Source organism: Helianthus annuus, chromosome 12 (assembly GCF_002127325.2).
Source record: "Helianthus annuus cultivar XRQ/B chromosome 12, HanXRQr2.0-SUNRISE, whole genome shotgun sequence".
NCBI classification, from domain to species: Eukaryota; Viridiplantae; Streptophyta; class Magnoliopsida; order Asterales; family Asteraceae; genus Helianthus; species Helianthus annuus.
In genome coordinates, this window is record NC_035444.2 from 10,410,889 (window position 1) to 10,430,644 (window position 19,756).

The window sequence follows — 19,756 nt, forward strand, 5'->3', positions numbered from 1 at the left end:
AGGACCATCCGAGCATTTTACTCTTTAGGTCCCTATGCACTTACACGGATCCAATTCTCTAAGTCACGCACACGTATGATGTGCGGAATCTAACACACGAATGTTGAACATAAGTAGAACAACAATACGTAAATAAACCTGTTTTCTATTGATTGAAAGTGTGTACAATCTGTCACATAAAACACACACTTATAATCTTTATAATAAACTCTCTCAAAAAACTATCACGATTCCGTACTGTTCGTTTGTGTGGTTCGATTATGTATTGTATTGTTCGAGATTGTATTTGATCAGTATTCATTTGTTTGGTTTGATTCGATTATGTGTGATTCAACGATTTCATGTGGTCAGATTCAACTCAACGATTCATTCATGTGGTTTTTGTTATGTGTTTATAGGTTATTGCCGTCAGGTTGATTTTGTGTTAATTTGATTTCACAAAAAGGCAATAGAAAGCATCAAATATCATATAATATTAAACCATTTATGTTCCAACATGTTAGAAGAGTTTTTGTTCCACAAGTGTTATCAAACTAATATTGTAAGTTATCATATATTTTCACAATATTTAATAACTGTTATTCGTTTTCTTTTCTTATCAGGACGCATCAGCTTAGCAAAGTATTAGAAATTGATTCAAAACAAGTGGACAAAATAGAATGGAAGAAATAGGAGTGACAGAGTAGATTGAAAGAAAAAATTATATATATATATATATATATAGGGTAAGGTTCATGCGAGAACCACCTTTATTGCGAGAACCGTGAGAACCAATGTGAACACAACCTAAAATAGCTAAAAAAACCCTAAAAAAAACCGAGCCCCCACCCCCCAAAAACCTAAACCCCCCACACCCCCCCCCCAAAAAAAAAACCTAACCCCCCCCCAAGCTAAATGCTAAAAACTAAAACCTTCAAAAAACCTAAAAAAAAACCTACCCCCCCCCCCAAGCTAAAATGCTAAAAACTAAACCCCCAAAAAACCTAAAAAATCTAAAAAAATCAAAAAAAATCTAAATTTTTTTTTTATTTTTTTAATATTTTTATGTTCAAATCGCTACTTTTAGTAGCAAAAAAAAAATTTAAAAATTTTTTTTTTAAAAAATAATTTTTTTGGATACTAAAAGTAGCGATTTTTATATAAAAAATAGTAAAAAATAAAAAAAAAAATTTTTGGGTGTTTTTTAGATTTTTTTAGGTATTACTGTTTGTGTTCACACTGGTTCTCGCGGTTCTTGCAATAAAGGGTGGTTCCTAACGGATCTTTATCCTATATATATATATATATATATATATATATATATATATATATATATAGAGAGAGAGAGAGAGAGAGAGAGAGAGAGAGAGAGAAAGTGGGGATCCTACGGAAAGTGTGTTTTTCCTAAAAAGTGTAAAAAGTCATAAAACACAATAATTTCAGGCATAAAACACACCTAAAAATCACAAATAATAGAATGAATATTACTAAAACACCATATTCAAACTCTAATAGTCCATAAAAACTTCAAACACACCATCGTAGAACTATGAATATAAAACACACAATGCTAAACAACATAAAACACAATAATATTTGTCATTCCACAATCAGAGCCTTAACATCTAAAACACAACACAAAACCCACATACATGATGTTTTAGTAATCTTCATCATATTATTTGTGGGTTTTTGGTGTGTTTTGTGGTTGACATTATGGTGTTTTGTGACTTTTTACACTTTTTAGGAAATTTGGACTTTCTGGCCAACTCCTATCCTATATATATATCTATGGAACCCATTAAATCTAACTAATTAATAGGATAATCTTAGCATCTAAACTCATCAACTTTTGATCTTGACCCTTTAAACTCAAATAAAAAACTGTAATACTGACACTGAGAAGTTATACTCTCTCTCCTAAAATGAGGAAGTTTTGAACAGTTTTCTGATTTAATCCACGTGTCTCCTCCCCACGTTCCTGTAACTTCCATGTACACTTCCTTTTAAAGCAGGACTGGTGTATCTCAAACCTACATTTTTGCCCCATTCCCCTCCATCGCTCTCTATCTCTCAATTGTGCTTTGAAAAGTAAAACTGAAACATGATTTCAGGCAACACAACCTGTCTTTGAAGCACCGATTCCAAGAATCACCGCTTCTTTACCTCCGAAAATGTCAAAAGCATGGGCTTAGTTCTCCGGCTACGTGAAGATATCTCGCCAATCAATGGAATAAATGTCTTCTTCCCTTGTATAAACACACTAATCTTCCACCTTCAACCGTGAATCATCATCCCTAGATCTCAATAAAGATGGTAAGTTCTTTTAATTTTCAACTTCTAATTTCTGGTTTTGAATCGATTGATTCTGTGATTTTTTTTTTAAGATAACGGGGGATGTTTATGTTCCTCCATAATCCAATAATCTAAACAACGAGTTGTTATTCTGATTCATGGAAGGCTAAAATCGAACACAATGGAAATTAGGGATCAAATTTTGTTTCTATTTGATTTGATTTGACCTAATTTTCACCTATTTATTCACATCTGATGTTGCAGCGTTCTAGGGTTTAAACAGAGAAATTAGGGATCAAGATGGAGCCAACAAAAATAGTAGATGGAAGTTCGTTAAGGTAATTTGCATAAATCGTTTATTTCATATCACGATTTTGTTTCTTTGTCTCAGAACCTAAATGGGTTTAAGGGATCTTGAAGATTATTAGAATGTTTGATGAAACAATCTATATAATTTGATATTTCTTATTGAAATTCTAAGGCTTTGTTTTTTGATTGTAGCATGGTTAATGTTGGATTTATTGCATGTACTTATGCTGTCAGTATCACTATGCCCTCTTTCTTCTTCTTCTTATGGTTATTGCTTTGATGATGTTAATGGTGTGCTGTTTTGGTTGAAGGTTTATGTAGTGTATATGGGTAGCACTGAAAGTCAAGACCCTAATGAGATTGTGTTGCATAACCATAGAATTCTTTCCTCTGTACATAGTAGCAGGTAGTTAGTTAATACTTAATCCTTAAATCCCATAACAATTTTTCATTTTGACCTTTCTAATTTTATCCACATTATTTTTTAGAGATGGATAAGGTAGCCCCACAAGTGTATATGATTTTTAAAACTATATTCAACATTTAAATTCTGTTCAAATTTTGTTTATTATCTTACGCGTTTATTGTTTTAACTTGTAGGAGCCAATGGGGGTTATTCGTGTCTTTTTAACTGGCCAAGATGATATTGATACGGCCGTTCAATTAATCACGGAAGAAGCCCAAAACAACGACAAGTCTTCTCTAGGTATGCTATAGGCTTAAAAAAATTTATTTGAATCCGTTTGGTGTCACTGAACTGTGTAAATATTTAGTGTTTATGATAATTTGTAGTTCGTTAATCTCTTCTGTCATAATTTCTAATTATGACAATTTTGTTAAACATGTCAGTATTGATTGTTTTGCCTTTGTATTCTGGACTCACTCGTGCAGATCAGGTTACTTACGCTAACTTTTATCTTTTTTCCTTTTTCATGTGGTTATTTTTGTACATACCATATTATGCATTTGTGAATACCTTTTGACGAAATATGAATATATGATTTACATTTGCGATATTTTTAGGACTTGGTATTTTCTCCTTCCCCTAGAGGGAAACAAAAGGTGGTGATCTCAACCAATATTGCACAGACATCCCTGATGTTAGAGGTTATCTTTGAGTAATTTAGTTGCATATATAAGTAAAGTAAAATATATTATAAATTATCTTATAATATTTTAATTTCATTTATTGAGCAGGGTATCGTCTATGTTGTTGATAGTGGTTTCTCAAAACAACGATTTTACAACTTGGTAATTCTTTCACTTTTTTTAGCCATGCCATGCTCTTTATTTGTAAGTGCAGTTCCTGCAGGGTAACTGTCGCTTATCAGTTCTGGTCAACCAAAGCAGAAGTCCAAGTTAAAGTCAATGATAATGAAGAGTTCTAGACCACATGAAGACCATGCACTGATCAAGGGGGAGTTTGTTAATGCACTTTGGGTGAAAAGTGCATGCCTTCCAATTGTTAGGGTCTTTATTGTACATATCTTGGAACTTAGTCCAAGGTTTATCCTTGGACAATTTGTCCAAGTTTTGGTCTAGAACTTTGGTCAGGGGTTTGGTTTTTGTGTAAATTGTTTTGTCTGAGTTTTGTCCCTAGTCTATATATATGTGTTGTATAGGATTAGGGCACGAGGGATGAACAAAACCTTTTGAGTGCTTGGTGCACCTCTCAGAAGATCCTATCCATTCTCCATCACTGTGTGAATTCTAGAGAGAGAGAGAGAGACTATGTGTTAGTGAGAGAAAGCTAGGGTTTAGATCTTTGTGATCTAAACCAGCTTGTAGAAGATGATGTATACTCGTTTTGTATGTAATCTGTGATGATTGTATTGAAATGAATGAGTTTGTCTTGCATCTTCTTCTTCATCTACCCTATTTTGTTCTTCATGTCTTGAATCAAGTGCAATGTATGATGTTCTTCATGTCTTCTTCATCTACCCTATTTTGTTCTTTGTAGTGTTTACAAAGAAAAAGGGGGAGTAAACATTTTGAAGTTCCTATTTTCTTTGTAAATCAAAGGCTCGTGGTGCTACATCGAAACAAGTTCGTGTCTACTATCTTTGAGATTAACTTAGTGTTAATCTTACTGGTAGCAAAGTGTTTATAACATGAAGCAAGTTAGAGCTAGTGTATGATTGAGTTTTGTCAAGTTTGTTCGAGGTTTAATCGAGTGTTGACGTGATGACGCAAATTGTTCTTTTGGCAACTAGTTGAAGGTCATGCCTTTATCGTATGCCGGTTAGAGTAGAGAAGATTAGTCTTCTTGGTACCTCTTCCAAGTTGGTGACTGATCGGATTCTCAAAATAGGGGTTCTTACATTGAGGGGAGATCAGAGACGAAAGTCATCGGGTAATTGGTGGATTTGTGAAGATACGAGATTAGATCTTGAAGATTCGAGATGAAATGATTTCAGACACTCGTTTGAAGACTCTGATCAAGATGGTGGATCTACTTTTACAAAGTTTAGTTTATTATTAACTTATCGAACTGAGCTTCATGTCTTTGTGAAGTTTGAAGTGTTCAAGATTGGGCATTGGAAATCCAATGTTTCTTTCTGCTACCGGTTAGGTTTGAAGATTAATGTATCGAGCGATATTCTTACATGTGGTTGTAGGTCGGTTCGCGTTAACTTGATTTGGGAGTAGTTTGAGGGGGAGGATCTACAACGTTTGATGTTGGATTCTTCGGGTTTCACAAAGCGGCCATTTAAGTGATTGTCAGCAAGTCTTTAATTAGAAGGGTTGAAGATCGCTGTGCTCTACCTAAAAGATCAAGTCTCAGCTAAAGTTGAAAGCTGACATGATATCTTCAGTTAAAGGGGAGTCTGTAAGTGTAGTATCCGGTGATTGAAGATTATCGATGCCACACAGAACTGATGCAACAGTTAAGGGGGAGACTGTAAGTGCAGTTCCTGCAGGGTAACTGTCGCTTATCAGTTCTGGTCAACCAAAGCAGAAGTCCAGGTTAAAGTCAACGATAATGAAGAGTTCTAGACCACATGAAGACCATGCACTGATCAAGGGGGAGTTTGTTAATGCATTTTGGGTGAAAAGTGCATGCCTTCCAATTGTTAGGGTCTTTATTGTACATATCTTGGAACTTAGTCCAAGGTTTATCCTTGGACAATTTGTCCAAGTTTTGGTCTAGAACTTTGGTCAGGGGTTTGGTTTTTGTGTAAATTGTTTTGTCTGAGTTTTGTCCCTAGTCTATATATATGTGTTGTATAGGATTAGGGCACGTGGGATGAATAAAACCTTTTGAGTGCTTGGTGCACCTCTCAGAAGATCCTATCCATTCTCCATCACTGTGTGAATTCTAGAGAGAGAGAGAGACTATGTGTTAGTGAGAGAAAGCTAGGGTTTAGATCTTTGTGATCTAAACCAGCTTGTAGAAGATGATGTATACTCGTTTTGTATGTAATCTGTGATGATTGTATTGAAATGAATGAGTTTGTCTTACATCTTCTTCTTCATCTACCCTTTTTTGTTCTTCATGTCTTGAATCAAGTGCAATGTTTGATGTTCGTCATCAATCCGGTGCTTTCACATTATTGACACTAGGGTTTCTCAATATATATAAATTTTTAAACCTTGTGAAATGTTGTGCACAGATTACAGATATAGAAAACCTTGTAGTGGCACCGATATCCAAAGCATCTGTTAGACAAAGGGCTAGAAGGACCGGAAGAATACGACCCGGGAAATGTTACAGATGATGAACATTGAACAATGACTATGTAATAATTTTCATATGTTTTACAATTTTATTCTCACTTTTTGTTATATATTTTATAATTTCTATATCACAATCAACAGACTATATACAGAGGATTATTTTGTCAATGAGATGTTGTCACATGGGATTCCTGAGATGCAAAGATAAATTCCGTCATGATAAATTCTAACAGCTGTGTATTATTTGCAGTTAAAGGCATTGGGTATTGATAATATCTTAGGGTTTGATTGGCTGCATCACCATCATCTGAATCAATGGTCAAAGCTCTTGAAGTATTGTATTCACTTGGAGTTCTTGATGATGATGCAAAACTTACTTCGCCAGTAGGATTTCAAGTTGCAGAGCCATTGTTATATTAATCTTAATCTTTTATATCCTCCATTTATCTGAAAAACATTATTCATTAAAAGTATTCACACAAACTATGCACCGTAAAATTGTTGGTTTTAGGATCCCATGATCTCAAAAATGATCATAGATTGTTCATATTCTAATAAATAAAGATATAACTTTTCAGTCAATATGGATATCCGTTAAGGGGCAGAGGGAACTCGATGAGGCCAAATTGAGATTTTCCGTAGCCAAGGTGTGTTATAGTAAGCATATTACATAAAAGCCCTTTGTATATGCAACAACTGAAGAGTGGTGGCCTGATGTTTCACGTTATGTCCCCCTGATATTGAGCTAGATGGAAGCAGGCTTTTTCCCATTGACAAGCTCAATATATCGTGCTGCCCACACCCGCGTGGTGGAGGAGTCTGAGAATTAGATTAGGCGGCACAAATTTGCTGATATGTATGACTCATTTGGTTCTTTCTAAATGTGAGAATTAGGCTGGTTGAAACGGTATTTTCTTCTTCTAAAGTTTTAAGGGTTTTTTTTTATAAATATTACTTTATCAAATATGATCATCATAATCATATTGTACAATACTATGCTATTTTATTTTATTTTATTAAAGTGATTAAAAATTTATGTCAAGGTGACAAAATGGACGGGTAAGGTCGGGTAACATGTCAAAATGTGTTAAAGTTGAAACGTGTAATTTTATAGTGAGGGCCAAAATGCGTTTAGGTTGAAACAAACAATATTATATCATTTGCAGGTGTTATGTAGAAGGTATAATATCATTTGCAGGTGAAGCGACTTAATTGCTTCCTTAAAAAGTTGATGATTGTTTCATTTGTCAGATGCATACATCTATATTTCTATAAATTAAGGTGTTTGAGATGGGAAAATAGCAACGAGAAGGTATACTAATTAGTTGTGATTTCACGCTTCCTCATGATTTATACGTTGCAGTACTACTTACTATTACTAATCAACTTCAAGGTCTTTTTTCTCCATTCTTAAGTTCTAATAAATAATAAGTGATTCAAATATTATAGGAAAAATATAGTTAATTTTCAAACAACCCATCACATTTAATTTGTTATATGCTATAGGTTTGTAAGGTCAAATGGCGTTTATTAGGCCATATGTTATGGGCAGTGGCGGATCTTGCCCGTTGAACATGCCAGGGCCGAAAGACACATGCACTAAAAAAAGTCCGGGCAAGTCCGGGCCAAACATAGTATATATAAAAAAATTCGATCGAAATACGAAAAATTAGCACTACGGCCGAAAAACTTGCCCGGGCCATGGCCCTGCCACAACTCTATTAAGAACCGCCCCTGGTTATCGGGTGCCGTTGGGGCGAGGGCTTGAGGCAAATTACGGGAGTTAGGAAGGAGAAAAAGAACCATGTGGGCGTCGTTGGAAGACGGGAGTGTGGAACCATAACATAGAGGCATTGTTGGAGCGTGGAGCACCTATTCGTTTGATTAACTCAAAATATATTATTAATTTTTCATGGTTTTTTATTTACTTTATAGGGATACATCAAAATATCCGGTAGAAACTCCCCTAGAGCTCCAACATTCTTGTCATGTAAATGAATATCTGATAACATATATTCATGAATCATAAGTTCATAATTTTGTATTGTTATTCTTAATTTCATTATTATTTTAAAGACATCTTTTGGTATATAATCTTTTATTTTTGTTGATTGGAATGTCGTTATGCAATTTGCAAGGCGTTGCGTTCATGCAAATTATTATTTTAAGGACATTTTTTCCATGAGTTTTTGTTCTAGAAAGGTCAAAAATGAAAAATTGTTATGAGATTTAAGGATTAAGTATTAAGAGCCTTTATTTAAATACACTTTATAAGTTATAACTGAACAAGTAGGATGTTTCAACTATCTAACTACTTATCCATATACATGTGGATTAATATGCCTCCTCGAGCTAAACGAAACGTGATAACATGAAACTTGGACTTAATAGTAGGAAAAACTAGGAGAGATTTCCATTGAAGACCTACCAAGTGTCTTGAAGCTTTGAAGCTGAGAAATGAACTTTACCTAGTGTGCGTGCACACACACACCGGACGTGTATACAACTAATGTTTTTGTTTGGAATGCAAAGGAAAAGATACTAATGTTATTATGACATTAAAAAGCCCGTCCACCGGACGGGTATTAAACTAGTTATAATAGGTTAACAGAATAAAGAAATAACAGAGAAAAAAATATAGATAGATAGTTAAATTTAATAAACAAAAACTATTTTGGTAATTATTATTCAAATCACACATTTTGGTAAATAATTTTTCCCACTTCACCCTTTTGAAAAAAAAAACTCCATATTTAGACCATGTGTAGCGGGGCTTGAAACAAATGCCTCATCCTTGGGCATGAAGCGACACGTGGCTCACTAGCAGCAAAGGGGCATTTGTTAAAAAGGGGTGTACTGGTTAATACCCCAACAATAATTACCCAATTATTATTTTTCTAGAAAAATAAAACAAATAAATGAGTTGGAAATTCGTTATTGATAAAAAATAAAACAATCCGGCGTTTTAATCTACACGCCCAACCAAAAAAATGTAAAAAATTCCCAAGAGGGTGGTGCGCAGGCGTTTTTGGGCATGAACGGGGCCAAAAACACCCAATTTGGCTTCCACTACGGGTGGTCTTATAGGGTCACACGACTAAGTGTGCCAACTACATAGTCGCGTGACCCTATAAGACCAACTACATATGCGTAATTGTTGGTAATTGCACCACTTGGGTCACCTGCGCCATAGTTAGTTACGGAGAAGTTGTTCCTAAGTATGCCAACACTCGGACCAACTATAAAACTCTATTACAAAAATCCTACCAACTATTACATCGTTTATCTACCAAGTTTTCCTTAGAAAGTACTGCATATATAAACTTTTCTTTTCTTTTGGTTTAGCAATATGCAGGAATGTGAATGAGTCGGTCGAGCCCGGCTCCTTTAACTTAAAAGAGTTCAAGCATGATTTGTTTCAAACTACGTGTATAAAGCTTGAGTTTGGCTCTTACCTAGTTTTTAAAGTCTGAGTGTAGCTCATTTATTATTTATTAATTAAAGTTTCCAAAAAACATGAGAATAGGCTTTTCCGCTTTTGATCAAATTAATATCATAGGTGAGATCAATACGGTGACAATTCCGTATATATGTATCTATACAGAGAGAGACATGGAACCAATAATTTCTTTTAATATTAGGTCAAAACTGAAGCAAACTTTTATTCGGTGAGTATTTTAGAAAAGAGTAAACTGTCATTTTGGTCCCTGTGGTTTGGTCAATTTTGCCACTTTAGTCCAAAACTCGAACATTTTGCATCTGGGTCTCTGTGGTTTCTGTTTTATTGCCATTTTGATCCAAAAATGAAATCATGTGATATTTGTCTTATAATATTCTGTTATTTTGTCATTTTCCGCAGGGGTAAAATGATCATTTATTTTTTATAAATAAATACGATATTTTATAAGACAAATATGACCTGATGTATGCTGATGTGGTCCTAAATAAATATTTTATAAGACAAATATTTTATAAATAATGCTCGAGTCCAACAACAATTGTATGCTGATGTGGTCCTAAACAAACAGGTAAAGCATGGAGGTTCTAAGCGGGCTGGTAATCCAAATCAGAATCAAAATGAGGATGAAAGCGCTAGGAAGGCCAATGATGCGGCTAAGCAAGTTCCGAAAGTCAATTTTCGAACGCTAAACTCAGATGCCTCATTGGATGGTGTGGGTGTAGTGCTACCGATTGACTTTGTTCGCCAGGTTAACAACAAGTTAGCTAACACTCTTTATGGTTATTTCCTGGGGGATAGAATTGCATATCCAGTAGTTGAATATTTTGTGAGAACAAATTGGAAGAAACATGGTCTTCTGAAGACGATGATGAATTCAAATGGGTTTTTTTTCTTTAAGTTTGAAGATAGAAAGGGAATGGACGATGTTCTTGAAGGGGGACCTTGGATGATCCGTAACAAACCTATGTTTCTCAACATTTGGTCCCCTACAAACACCCTTAAAAAAGAAGAGTCTAAAAAGGTTGCAGTTTGGGTGAAATTGCATGACATCCCTCTAGTGGCGTATTCTGATGATGGTTTAAGCATGCTGGCTTCAAAAATTGGGTCTCCTGTGCGGCTGGATTCGTATACTATTGATATGTGTAATGAGGCTTGGGGACGGAGCAGCTATGCTAGGGCTCTCATTGAAATATCGGCTGATCAGGATTTGAAAGGCACTATAACCATGGCTATTCCTGAATTGGATGGAAACAAATATGTTACGTAGACTATTGGGGTGTAGTATGAATGGGAACCTCTGAGATGTGCTCACTGCTGTGTGTTTGGGCATGACTCAGAGGAATGCCCTAAACGTATTGGCTCAACATCCAAACCTCCTACTAACAGGCCGAAAGTAGACGGGGATGGTTTCACTGAAGTTCAGGTTAAGAAGAGTGCAAAGAAGAATGGCTTTCAAGTTAATAACCAGAAGCCTAAATTTGAGTACAGACGGGTGGATAGGAAGAAAAAGGTCGTTGCTACTCAGCAGGTTTCCACTTCCCATAAAATCCAAACTTATAATCCGTTTTCTGCTCTTGATTATGTTGGGGGACATGGTGGTTCAATTCAAGGGAGAAATAAAGGGGGTAGACAGATTCATGTGGATTTAGATGAGGAAGGGGTTGAAGTTGTCTATGATGAAACCAATGAGTCTATGTCTTCAGGTGCATATCCTTCGTCTTCTAGAGCAGGGGCAAGCACCTCTTCCACAAAGTTCTCCAATGGTTAGATTGTCTTTGGTTCGTCTAAGGGGATGCCGTTTCATGGCAACTTCATTTTTTATGATGGAGATTGAAGATTTTGGTTATGTATTGTTTTTGTCTGCTAGATATCTTTGCATGATATATAGTAGGCTAGGTTGATGTGATGTCATAGGTACTTTTATGTTTGTTGGCTTACATATATAGGGCATGTCCTGTATATGAACTAGTGTGGAACTCTTCCTCACTACTTGTACTTACTAGTGGGTTAACCCGCGCGTTGCAGCGAGAGCTTCTTTTCTGTATTCAGTTTTACAAATGGCCGTAATCTTATGTTCATTGCTCTCAAGACATCGTTCCGTAGTATTTTCTATAATCTGTCACTAATATTGAGTTATATCACAGGAGTTTTAGGCTTTTAATCTGCATCTTTGATGGATGATTGTTACAAAAAACAATAATATTTGATTTACTCTTATTTAATATATCCAATGGAAAAACATATGTTCCCATCTTTTCTCTTTCTTCATCCATTGTGTTCATAAAGATAAGAACAACACAAGAGTTCTTATTATGGTAAAACCAAATAACACATGAACCATGAATTCTCTAAATATAAATTTTACACAAACCCTCTTTACCAACCAACTCTACAACATCCAACAAGTCAACCTAACCCCAATCAATCTGCTGATCTCGATGTAACTCAAAATACAGGCATTTGTGGGTTCAATGCGAAAATTGTTATGGATTAAATTATAAGAGATTTTTAAAATCAAACAATATAATCTAATTAAATCAACTATACATAGAAATCAAACCAACCTTTAAGGTTAAATCATGATAAGAGAATTATGCATACAATTCGATGGCCTCCGAGGCGAATCAACAAGATTTATCGAGTATTGAATAAAACAGACGATAAGAAATAAAGAAAAAACAAACAAATTACAATAAAAAAGTCAAAAACTTACCTCAAAATCTGGTTGAGATGAGTGATAAAGAGAGGAGATTTAGGGTTCGAAGCAAGAAGCATCACTATGGCGATAGCAATCATAGATGACCGCCTGAAACAAACAATGAACAGAATCGAAAACAATCAGATAATTTCAAAACCTAAACTAAACGAAATTATAATGCCGTGTTCATAAAAGGAATCTTACACATTATCGAAAACGAATCTTAGTTTTAGCGAGTTTAGGTGTGCTTTCTGCCTCAGTGTACCAGCAGTATTGTTTAAGTCAACGTTCAATTTGTCAATATCGTCTTTTACATCTGAAGGAAGAAAAACCTGGGCCACACTAACGGTTTAACACAGCTTTTGTTTAATCGTACATAACAGATTAACTATTCATCCAAAATGGAAAATTGGACACGCATTGTCTGTGAGAGAAATGGAAAATTGGACACACATTTGTTTGTGAGACAAGTTGACCCAACGTGACCCATTTTGAAGTGTTACTCAACTCCCCCAACCTGTCATTTTGTCACCTTTACTTAGCTTAATCCTTTATATCATGAGGAATATAGGAAAAGAGGTGATGTCACTCAAGTTGAGATAGATTTGACCTCAAAAGTCAAAATGCATTAGTTTATTATGATTTAAGTCAAAATCATTACCTCTGCAAGAGTCACCCCAATTAATCTTTTGAGAAGATTGTAGCCTGGATCCTGTTTGTAGCAACAAAGATACAGTAAGAAATTAAGGTTTTAAAGTCTTAAGTAGCCACCACACAAGAAAAAACATAGCAACGGCAACGATGAGGACAATGCAAAGGAACAATTATAGTTATTATCATTACATTAATGTTGCTTGGCTCATATTGGGGAATCATTATTAAGAACAAAGATGTTATTTGGTTGTTAGCAGTTAAGTAATCGCACCACCTGAACGTTATAAAAATTAAAAAATTTAAGGAAAAAGAAAAGTAAGGCACAAACCTTTTGGGTTCTCCAAGTTAAATACCTATGTGGCGCCTCACGATTCAAACTTATTTGAGAAACGTCAGTCTCCTCTGTTGCCTGATTCATCAAACTGAGCCACACCTGCCAATTATAATAATAATAATAATAATAATAATAATAATAATAATAATAATAATAATAATAATAATAAAGTTATAAATAAAAAGAGTAATAAAACAGCTATGAAATATTGTGCTTTTCACGACTTGAAAGAGTATAAAGAAGTTAAATCTTGTTGGATTACATTCACTTATAATATAATAAGAGATAACACACACATTGGATACCTTGTAGTAATCTGTGAATGCCAAAAACAAAATATCGAGTTTTTCATGACTTGAAGAAAACCGCGTCCATATGACTATCGAGAAGAAAAATTTCAAAGACTCGCTTGTGAGTTTTCCTCCCCAAGGTAAAAGCTGCATGCAATCTGTCGTTAAGTTGGCACACCATAGATTTCAGGCATTCGTTAAATTTCAATGACAATTTAACAAAGCTAAAAAGTCAACAGTCAACACACCTCGGCGTACTTCAGGCCGAGAGGAATCAAGCTTCTATAATACTTTTGTTATCACACATGCCCTAAGGTTGTGGTTAACCTCTGCTTACCCAAGCTACCACACCCCCAAACACTCCCAAAACAGTCGCTCGCCCAAGCGACCATGCTCGTGGCACCCCGTTGTTGTGCTCGCGAGCCACCTGGCCGTCTACGTGGCTCACCCAGCGCTAACGGATGCCACAACGCACATCCTAACAACTTAGGAAGCTGCATGCTTTTAAAACCACTCTTTGGGAAACAGTTATCACATGCTATTTTAGACTGCTCATTGGCAAAAAAAAGTTGGGCTTCTCATTGGGATATTGTTATGTAGGCCACCCAAGTATCAAAAGTTTTCAGTAAATCCACCCAAAGATTAAAACAGCTTTAAAGGTCACCCATTTATGAACTTGGTTTCAGTTTTGATGATTGCATCATCGAAACTAAAAAAATTGAATTACACAACCACAATATGTTAGCCTTTAAAAAAAATTTAAGTATCCAAAAATACAAAATAAGTTTAATAGAAAAACAAGAATTGGTTTGGGACTCTTACCTTATTTGAACAGCAAACACGCCAAAGTTTGAGATTACTTAAGAACGCAAAATCCCAAACTTGAATGTCGAATCTATAAAAGAATCTGAAAAAAAAAATCATATCAATATTAAGTTACAAAAAAAAATTGAAAATAAGAAAAACTATTATTCCAATAATGACAGTGCAAAACCAAAACCAAATGAAACAGTAGATAATGACAAAATTTACACAATCTCTCATGGTCTCATGTACAGTAATTTTAAAACACTAATGCTATTTCAAATACATATGCACCAGTTTCACTTATAGACTCAACAGAGCAGTGATCAAGACCTCAATTACCATGTATTCCTTCGGTCTACCAATAACCAAAGAGGCATTATACATCCATGCAGAAAATAAATCTGAAGAGGCACTAAAAGGTACAAAATATTGCTACCACAGCCCCATCAATCAGACATAGATCTAGTTAACAAAAACTATAAGCTAGCACAAAAAAAAAATATAAAAAACTTACTTAAAATATGTTTTAGCCTTTCAATACCCTCCACAACAGATAGAACAACACCAGGTCCTAAACCCACCCATCCCTAGAAGATAACCAGCAAGCAAAAATGAACTTATTAAGTTGTTGGGTTTACCTTAATTGCCGCATGTCCCATTCATCGGACACCACCATCAACAACCGTCAACATCATCTCCGACATTCATTCTCCTTCTCCGACATCCACAGCCAGTATCACTGTCGTCATCGGGATAGGGTGCCTGGCTAGAGGCAATGGCCGGCACCCACTCCCCCGATCTCACAATTTCCCTCTACTCCATCTCTCTCAACAATCAGCGGAATCTTGGGGGTGAATTGGAAGGAGATGTGTGAAATTAAAAAAACACTTTCGAGTATTACAACTGAGAGAAAGAAAGGTCGTTCCCTATTAATGAATTGGAGGCCTGGAATCAATTTCCCTCTTCAATTTGCTGCAAGCATTCAATCAGCGGTTTCCATTAATTGTTATAGGTTTCAATTGATCATCAACCAGCGACGATTTCATTGCCATAACCGATAAACCTTTGATTTCATGATGAAGAAATCATTAAAACCTAAATTGAATGGGGGCATATTTGGAAGCATGAGATGAAACTCGGGGAAATTAGCGATGACGTTCCAATTGACGTCTTAAAAATTAGGAGTGAAATTATATAGATTTGCGGTTGTTATAATAGATTCACCGGGTAACTCTTTACAAAAAAAAAATATGACCTGATTTGCCCTGAGTACAATGACAAAATTGCAGGATTTTATAAGATAAGTATGACCTGATTTCATTTTTGGACAAAAATGACAATAAAACTGAAACCACATAGACCCGTATACAAAAGGTTTGAGTTTTGGACTAAAGTGGCAAAAGTAACCAAACCTCAGGGACCAAAATGGCAGTTTACTCTTTAGAAAACTAAAAAAAAAAACACATTTCTTGAACAAGTGTACCGGAATTTTTTTGATGAAATGCTACAAAGATATTGTTTTACCAAAATTACACAATCTTGAAGGATAAAACCTACAATACACTGGCGTACAAAACTAGATTCTTTCTTAATTTTGACAAAATAAGATTGTATATAACTAACAAAAAGTTGAAACAAGATACTCTTATTTAATTGATAAAACATAGAAACCAAACTAGTCGAAAGAAATGACTAGATCCACATAATAATTAATATTACAACAGTATGGATGCACCGAAGTATAAGCTAATGAGCTTGATCAATTGACAGATGAAGAGGCACACTCAAAATGTAATGCATATTCACACTCCAAACACTTAAAGATCATCTTGTACTGCAATCGGTTACGACACTTACTGCACCTGCCATCGCTCTCAAGCCCTTGAACAAAGGCCAAGCTGTGTGAGTGATCTTTGATCTCAAGCGTTCCTCCAAATTTAACATTGAGAAACTCGTAGACACATTTGCGATTATCGGCATATGTATTTTGCTCACATTGAAGTATTAAAGGCACACAAGCAGCATGCACTGACTGGGCACATGTAGTGCAATGATAGAACCACTCCCAAGGGGTAAATTGATACTCACATATTTCACAAAAGTATTCGCTAGTATGATTCTCTGCTGGTTCGTATCTCAGGTTCAAAGGATGTTTATCCAACTTGTGCTTAATCACTCTGGGCAATAACAAAGCACACTCCACATCAATGTAGAAATTACAAGAAGAGCAATGATATACCAGATTTCTCTGGCCCACCCAATATCCGCATGCTTTGCAATATTCTTCAGATTGCGTATCTGAAGGTTTCACTATCGATAGGAGATGATTTGGATGAGCGTCATGTGTGATTTCTTTAGGTATGAATGCACAATTGATATCAACATAAAAATTACATATTGTGCATCCATATGAAAAACCATTGGATGGTAACTCGCAAACGGCACATTTGAAGACACCAAAGAACTTACTAGGTATTTTCGGCAGAAGAACAAGAGTATGCTCAAGATGGCCCACGTATTCTTGTACTTCAGCCGGTAGTTTGGCACACCATTCATGAAGAACAAAACAATATTGTTCATCATCATATTGGCAACACACGTAAAAGGGTACCGTCATGATTGGTTTCACACACCCATCACATAACAGTTGAATTCTTTTCATGGGGTCATGCAGAGAAGCACCAGCTGGTGTTTGCTTGTCGAAAAGTATGAGTGCGTGTTGATGGCTAGCATGGGTGAGCATCTCACCCCCATGTTGTTTGGAGTCACCAATCAACTTGTGTTGATTAGACATATAACGCTTCAGAAGATTGTCACCTTCATCTTGAAATGGACAATGGAGCAGATTCGGGTATTCATCTTCTTTAAAATTTTTATAAGTTTTGCCAAGGCCTGATTAAAGATATACCTGGATTAGATAAAGACACAAACTAAAAGAATAATAAAAAGAAGAAGAGAATGCTCACTTGCAGTTTGGAAGATGGACATAAACGGCTCTCTTTTTGAAGTCGCACAATCAACATGCACGTAATATAGACATTTATCACATTTGTAAATCCATAAATGAGAATAGAATCTGTGACCACAGACTCTACAAAGGGGAAGATATTTAGCTAGTATATCCAAATATGGAAAGGAATAGGCAAGGGTAAGTGGATGAGAATGAGTGAAACTCCCATCAGTATGATTTTGTATAAGTAATTTGGTAGGCAACAAAGCACATTCCAGGTTGACTAAAAACCTAGGACAAGTGGTACACTGAAAGAAGACCCCTTCATGTTTGTTACCACAAGCTACACAACTTGATACTATGGGCCAGGACATTCGTTCCAGTTGGTGAGGGTGACTAAGGTACCACAACGATACCCACAAATACTCTTCTGCATAAGATTGCAGAGGAAACACTTAAACCCATAACTACTTCCTGAACTAAAAGAAAGATGACGGCCAGGATGTAACGGGTGATTTTGTAGCTTTCGGTGTAGCTCTGCACAGAATTTGTGCAATGAGTAGTTACAAGTCTTGCAGGAGTAGTAGCACAAATGAAATGACCAGATCTGTTCCTTACAAAGGTTGCATTGACGGTCTTCCTCCACAAATTCGACTTCATCTTCAACTTCATCCTCATCCTCATCGTCCGCATTTTCATTTTTGTGATGCGCCTGCTGCGGCAGATGCACAAGGTAGAGCGGATGCTCATGATCAAAGTGATGGAGTGGATCCATAACAACTAACAACAATAACAATAACACATTAGAAAAATAGAAGAGAAGAAGCCAAGAAGGAAGGTAAGGCGACTGACTGATGATCATATTTCTCACCGGTGAGTGCAGGTGGACTAAAAAGTAACATATTACGTTTAGTAACTGTTTAGTAACTGGGCTTTTAAAAATTATAGATGTGGCCCAAACGAGCACCAAAAGTAAGCATATATAAAAATAAAAGAGAGATACATACCAATTGAAGAATCCATCAAATTAATTTCCTTCTCTGATCGATAAGCAAGTTCAATATACCAATTTACAAACACACTAATTAATGCACCATTTATAAAGGAAAGAAAAGTAGAATATCTTTGGTTACACGTAAGGCATGAACCATTTCATAAGAAATCTATCATTAACCCCACTCTTTTATTCCTTCCTTCCTCAGCATGCATCCCATATACACTTTTTTATATTCCATTCTTGGATTACATGGAAAGGAAATAAAGTAAACTTGGAACCCATTTATTTTATTAAACATTACACTGTTGTGTATAGCTGGGATGGTATATGTAATTCGGGTCAATAATACGTTATATTATGCGGTTCTTATAGTTTTCTGTTTAAAAAATGTTTGTTTAATGAACGAGCATATGTGAAATTAAGGGAATGGACGGGAAATGGCTTTAGCATAAAACATGATCGTCTCTTTCTTTCGATAATCAATTTATGGTGGTATTTTTATGATATCTTTATGCTTCTAGTTTCGGTTTTAAATTTCATTAAACGTTTTGGATTACTAGATTAACATAAGTAATTAGCTAAATCAAAACCAGATTTCTAAAATCAGTTTGGCGTGATGAGTTTTAATTCCAATTAAGCTTTGATATATATATATTTTTTATTGCTTTAGGTCTTTAGGTAGCAAGAGGTGCGGAAATCGGGTTATTTTTTTCAAAACCAGTTTAAAAACCAGATATTGTAACAACCGATTTGGCCGTTTGGGTACGCAACTGGGTTCTGAAGACAAAGCGATTGGGTTTTTTGGTTCTGGTTTCTATTCCGGGTTTTAATCGGTTCGGGCCGGGTATAACCATGGAATTAGTTTTAAATCATAGGGTAACTGATTAATACTTTAATCTCAAACTCTTTGTAACTTTATAACATGATTGGTTTTTTTTTTTTAACGGCCAACAAACTCAATCCCGAGCACTCTCGGGGCACCCACTGGACAAACGGAGTACTCCGAGAGTAACCCGAGTCCACCACCAATTCCGGGGAAAACCTGGTAACCCACCCACCCGTAGGCACGACGACGGTGAAATTACTGGTAAAACCCGTTTGGCTCAAAGATCCAATCCAGGTTTTCCTGGGTCTCCTATCATTGCCCACCAATGCCTCACTCTGCACCAAGTGGGAGTCGAACCTGCATCTCTCAAGAGAAATGCAAGCCCTCCACCACTTAATCTAAAATAACTAGTCTACTTTTTTTAATTATGAAAGAAAAATAAAAATAATAACAAAATAACCGCAACTTTGTAACGAACT

At 35.7% G+C, this 19,756-nt stretch overlaps 1 protein-coding gene, 1 long non-coding RNA gene and 1 pseudogene across 5 annotated transcripts; 1 reads left to right on the plus strand and 2 right to left on the minus strand.

The window, feature by feature from the left end:
- The first annotated feature begins 2,021 nt into the window (after nt 1-2,021).
- Nucleotides 2,022-6,663, plus strand: LOC110878837. Of its 3 annotated transcripts, XR_002558249.2 has the most exons (8): nt 2,022-2,295; nt 2,539-2,612; nt 2,776-2,812; nt 2,895-2,989; nt 3,184-3,289; nt 3,433-3,479; nt 3,607-3,690; nt 3,781-3,960. It is a non-coding gene; the product is annotated as an uncharacterized LOC110878837 (long non-coding RNA). The 3 variants fall into 3 exon arrangements; XR_004874443.1 differs by lacking the exons at nt 2,895-2,989; nt 3,184-3,289; nt 3,433-3,479; nt 3,607-3,690; nt 3,781-3,960 and having other exon boundaries at nt 2,041-2,295; nt 2,776-2,887; XR_004874444.1 differs by lacking the exons at nt 2,776-2,812; nt 2,895-2,989; nt 3,184-3,289; ... (1 more) ...; nt 3,607-3,690; nt 3,781-3,960 and adding an exon at nt 6,543-6,663 and having other exon boundaries at nt 2,042-2,295.
- Nucleotides 6,664-12,250: 5,587 nt separating this feature from the next.
- Nucleotides 12,251-15,669, minus strand: LOC110878838 (phytochromobilin:ferredoxin oxidoreductase, chloroplastic). Of its 2 annotated transcripts, none has more exons than XM_022127216.2 (7): nt 15,143-15,669; nt 14,520-14,604; nt 13,713-13,855; nt 13,402-13,506; nt 13,081-13,131; nt 12,624-12,751; nt 12,251-12,527 (listed from the first exon to the last, which is right to left on the minus strand). In XM_022127216.2, exons 3-7 carry the CDS (start codon nt 13,848-13,850, stop codon nt 12,431-12,433), a joined length of 519 nt encoding a protein of 172 aa, XP_021982908.1. In that variant the 5' UTR covers nt 13,851-13,855; nt 14,520-14,604; nt 15,143-15,669; the 3' UTR covers nt 12,251-12,430. The 2 variants fall into 2 exon arrangements, with proteins under 2 accessions (XP_021982908.1, XP_021982907.1); XM_022127215.2 differs by having other exon boundaries at nt 13,713-13,844; nt 15,143-15,666.
- A 594-nt stretch (nt 15,670-16,263) lies between these two features.
- Nucleotides 16,264-18,381, minus strand: LOC110876436 (annotated as a pseudogene).
- Between the last annotated feature and the right edge of the window lie 1,375 nt (nt 18,382-19,756).

Excerpts from the sequence above, each read along its gene's own strand:
- LOC110878838 (XM_022127215.2), bottom strand. The coding sequence starts at position 15,180 with ATGGTGGTGTCCGATGAATGGGACATGCGGCAATTAAG. Across the intron at positions 14,605-15,142 it reads TGGGACATGCGGCAATTAAG|ATTCTTTTATAGATTCGACA; the intron begins GTAAACCCAACA and ends TTTTTTTTTCAG. Across the intron at positions 12,528-12,623 it reads AGATTCGTTTTCGATAATGT|GCGGTCATCTATGATTGCTA; the intron begins GTAAGATTCCTT and ends TGTTTGTTTCAG.